The 950-nt window shown below is 61.6% G+C and overlaps 1 protein-coding gene across 1 annotated transcript in view; it reads right to left on the bottom strand.

The window, feature by feature from the left end:
* Positions 1-950, bottom strand: part of PYGM (phosphorylase, glycogen, muscle) — a 12940-nt gene that overhangs the window by 9013 nt on the left and 2977 nt on the right. Inside the window, exons 6-8 of the mRNA XM_010838005.1 lie at positions 739-850; positions 572-654; positions 13-156 (exon numbers count right to left, since the gene is read on the bottom strand). Of these exons, the coding sequence (XP_010836307.1) occupies positions 13-156; positions 572-654; positions 739-850 (339 nt within the window). The remainder of the gene's footprint in view (positions 1-12; positions 157-571; positions 655-738; positions 851-950) is intronic.

Raw genomic sequence — 950 nt, forward strand, 5'->3', positions numbered from 1 at the left:
GGGGCCTGGTACCTTATCTGGGAAGGCATCGAAGTTGGTGCGCACGGGGTCGAGGCAGCCAAACTTGGAGGACTTGAAGCGGCGGATGATGTCCTGGAGCGTGGCAGCCACTACGAAGTACTCCTGCTTCAGCCGCAGCTCCTTCCCCTCAAAGAACTGGGGACAGTGCGAGATGGGGCGGAGTCAAGGTGGTGGGCGTGGTCTAACGCTGCTGTGGGCGTGGCCAGGAGAGACTCCCACCCATCCCGAGATTCCTGAGACCTGAACTGCTCCACCTCAGGGACCCAAGAGTCTTTCTCCCACCAAGAAGCAGCAATGCAGTTGGGTCAGGAGGGAGGGCTACAAGGACCAGGAATATTGTGGGTGTCTCCAGGGAAGAGCTCCTCCAAAGAGCCACCCCCCACCCCCAGATCCAAGCATCCTCACACTTAAAGAACTGGGGGGAAGCACAGGACACTCAGGGGCCAGCAAGATGCCCTGGGTGTGAGCAGGGCACCAGCAGGTGTCACTCCCCCTCCTGCCCTCTCCCACGCACACTGGCTTCCTGTCCCCAGCCCAGAGGGTAACATACGTTGTCGTTGGGGTACAGGACCCGTGAGATGTTCTCAGCCAGGTTGCGGTCCAGCACGGCCTGGATGTAGCCACCGACATTGACTAAAGAACAAAAGCGGGAACGGGGTCAGGCTTGGGCCGAGGGGCTCCGCAGCGGGAGGGGCTGCTGACTCTGGCGGAACTCACAGTCCTTGAGGTTGAAGTCGTTGGGGGCTTTGGCAGACCACAGGCGCATGGTGTTGACCACGTTGTTGCGGTAGCCAGGCACGGGTGTGTCGTAGGGCATGGCCAGCACCACCTGCGGGACACCCCACCTGCTGTTCAGAGGCGGGCCTCTGCTGCGTCTCAGAGGCCCTGAGAGCTGGAGCTCCATGCTTTGTCCCTGCACTCCGCCAGCC

Source organism: Bison bison, unplaced genomic scaffold (genome assembly GCF_000754665.1).
Source record: "Bison bison bison isolate TAMUID 2011002044 unplaced genomic scaffold, Bison_UMD1.0 scf7180017864089, whole genome shotgun sequence".
Taxonomy (NCBI): domain Eukaryota; kingdom Metazoa; phylum Chordata; class Mammalia; order Artiodactyla; family Bovidae; genus Bison; species Bison bison.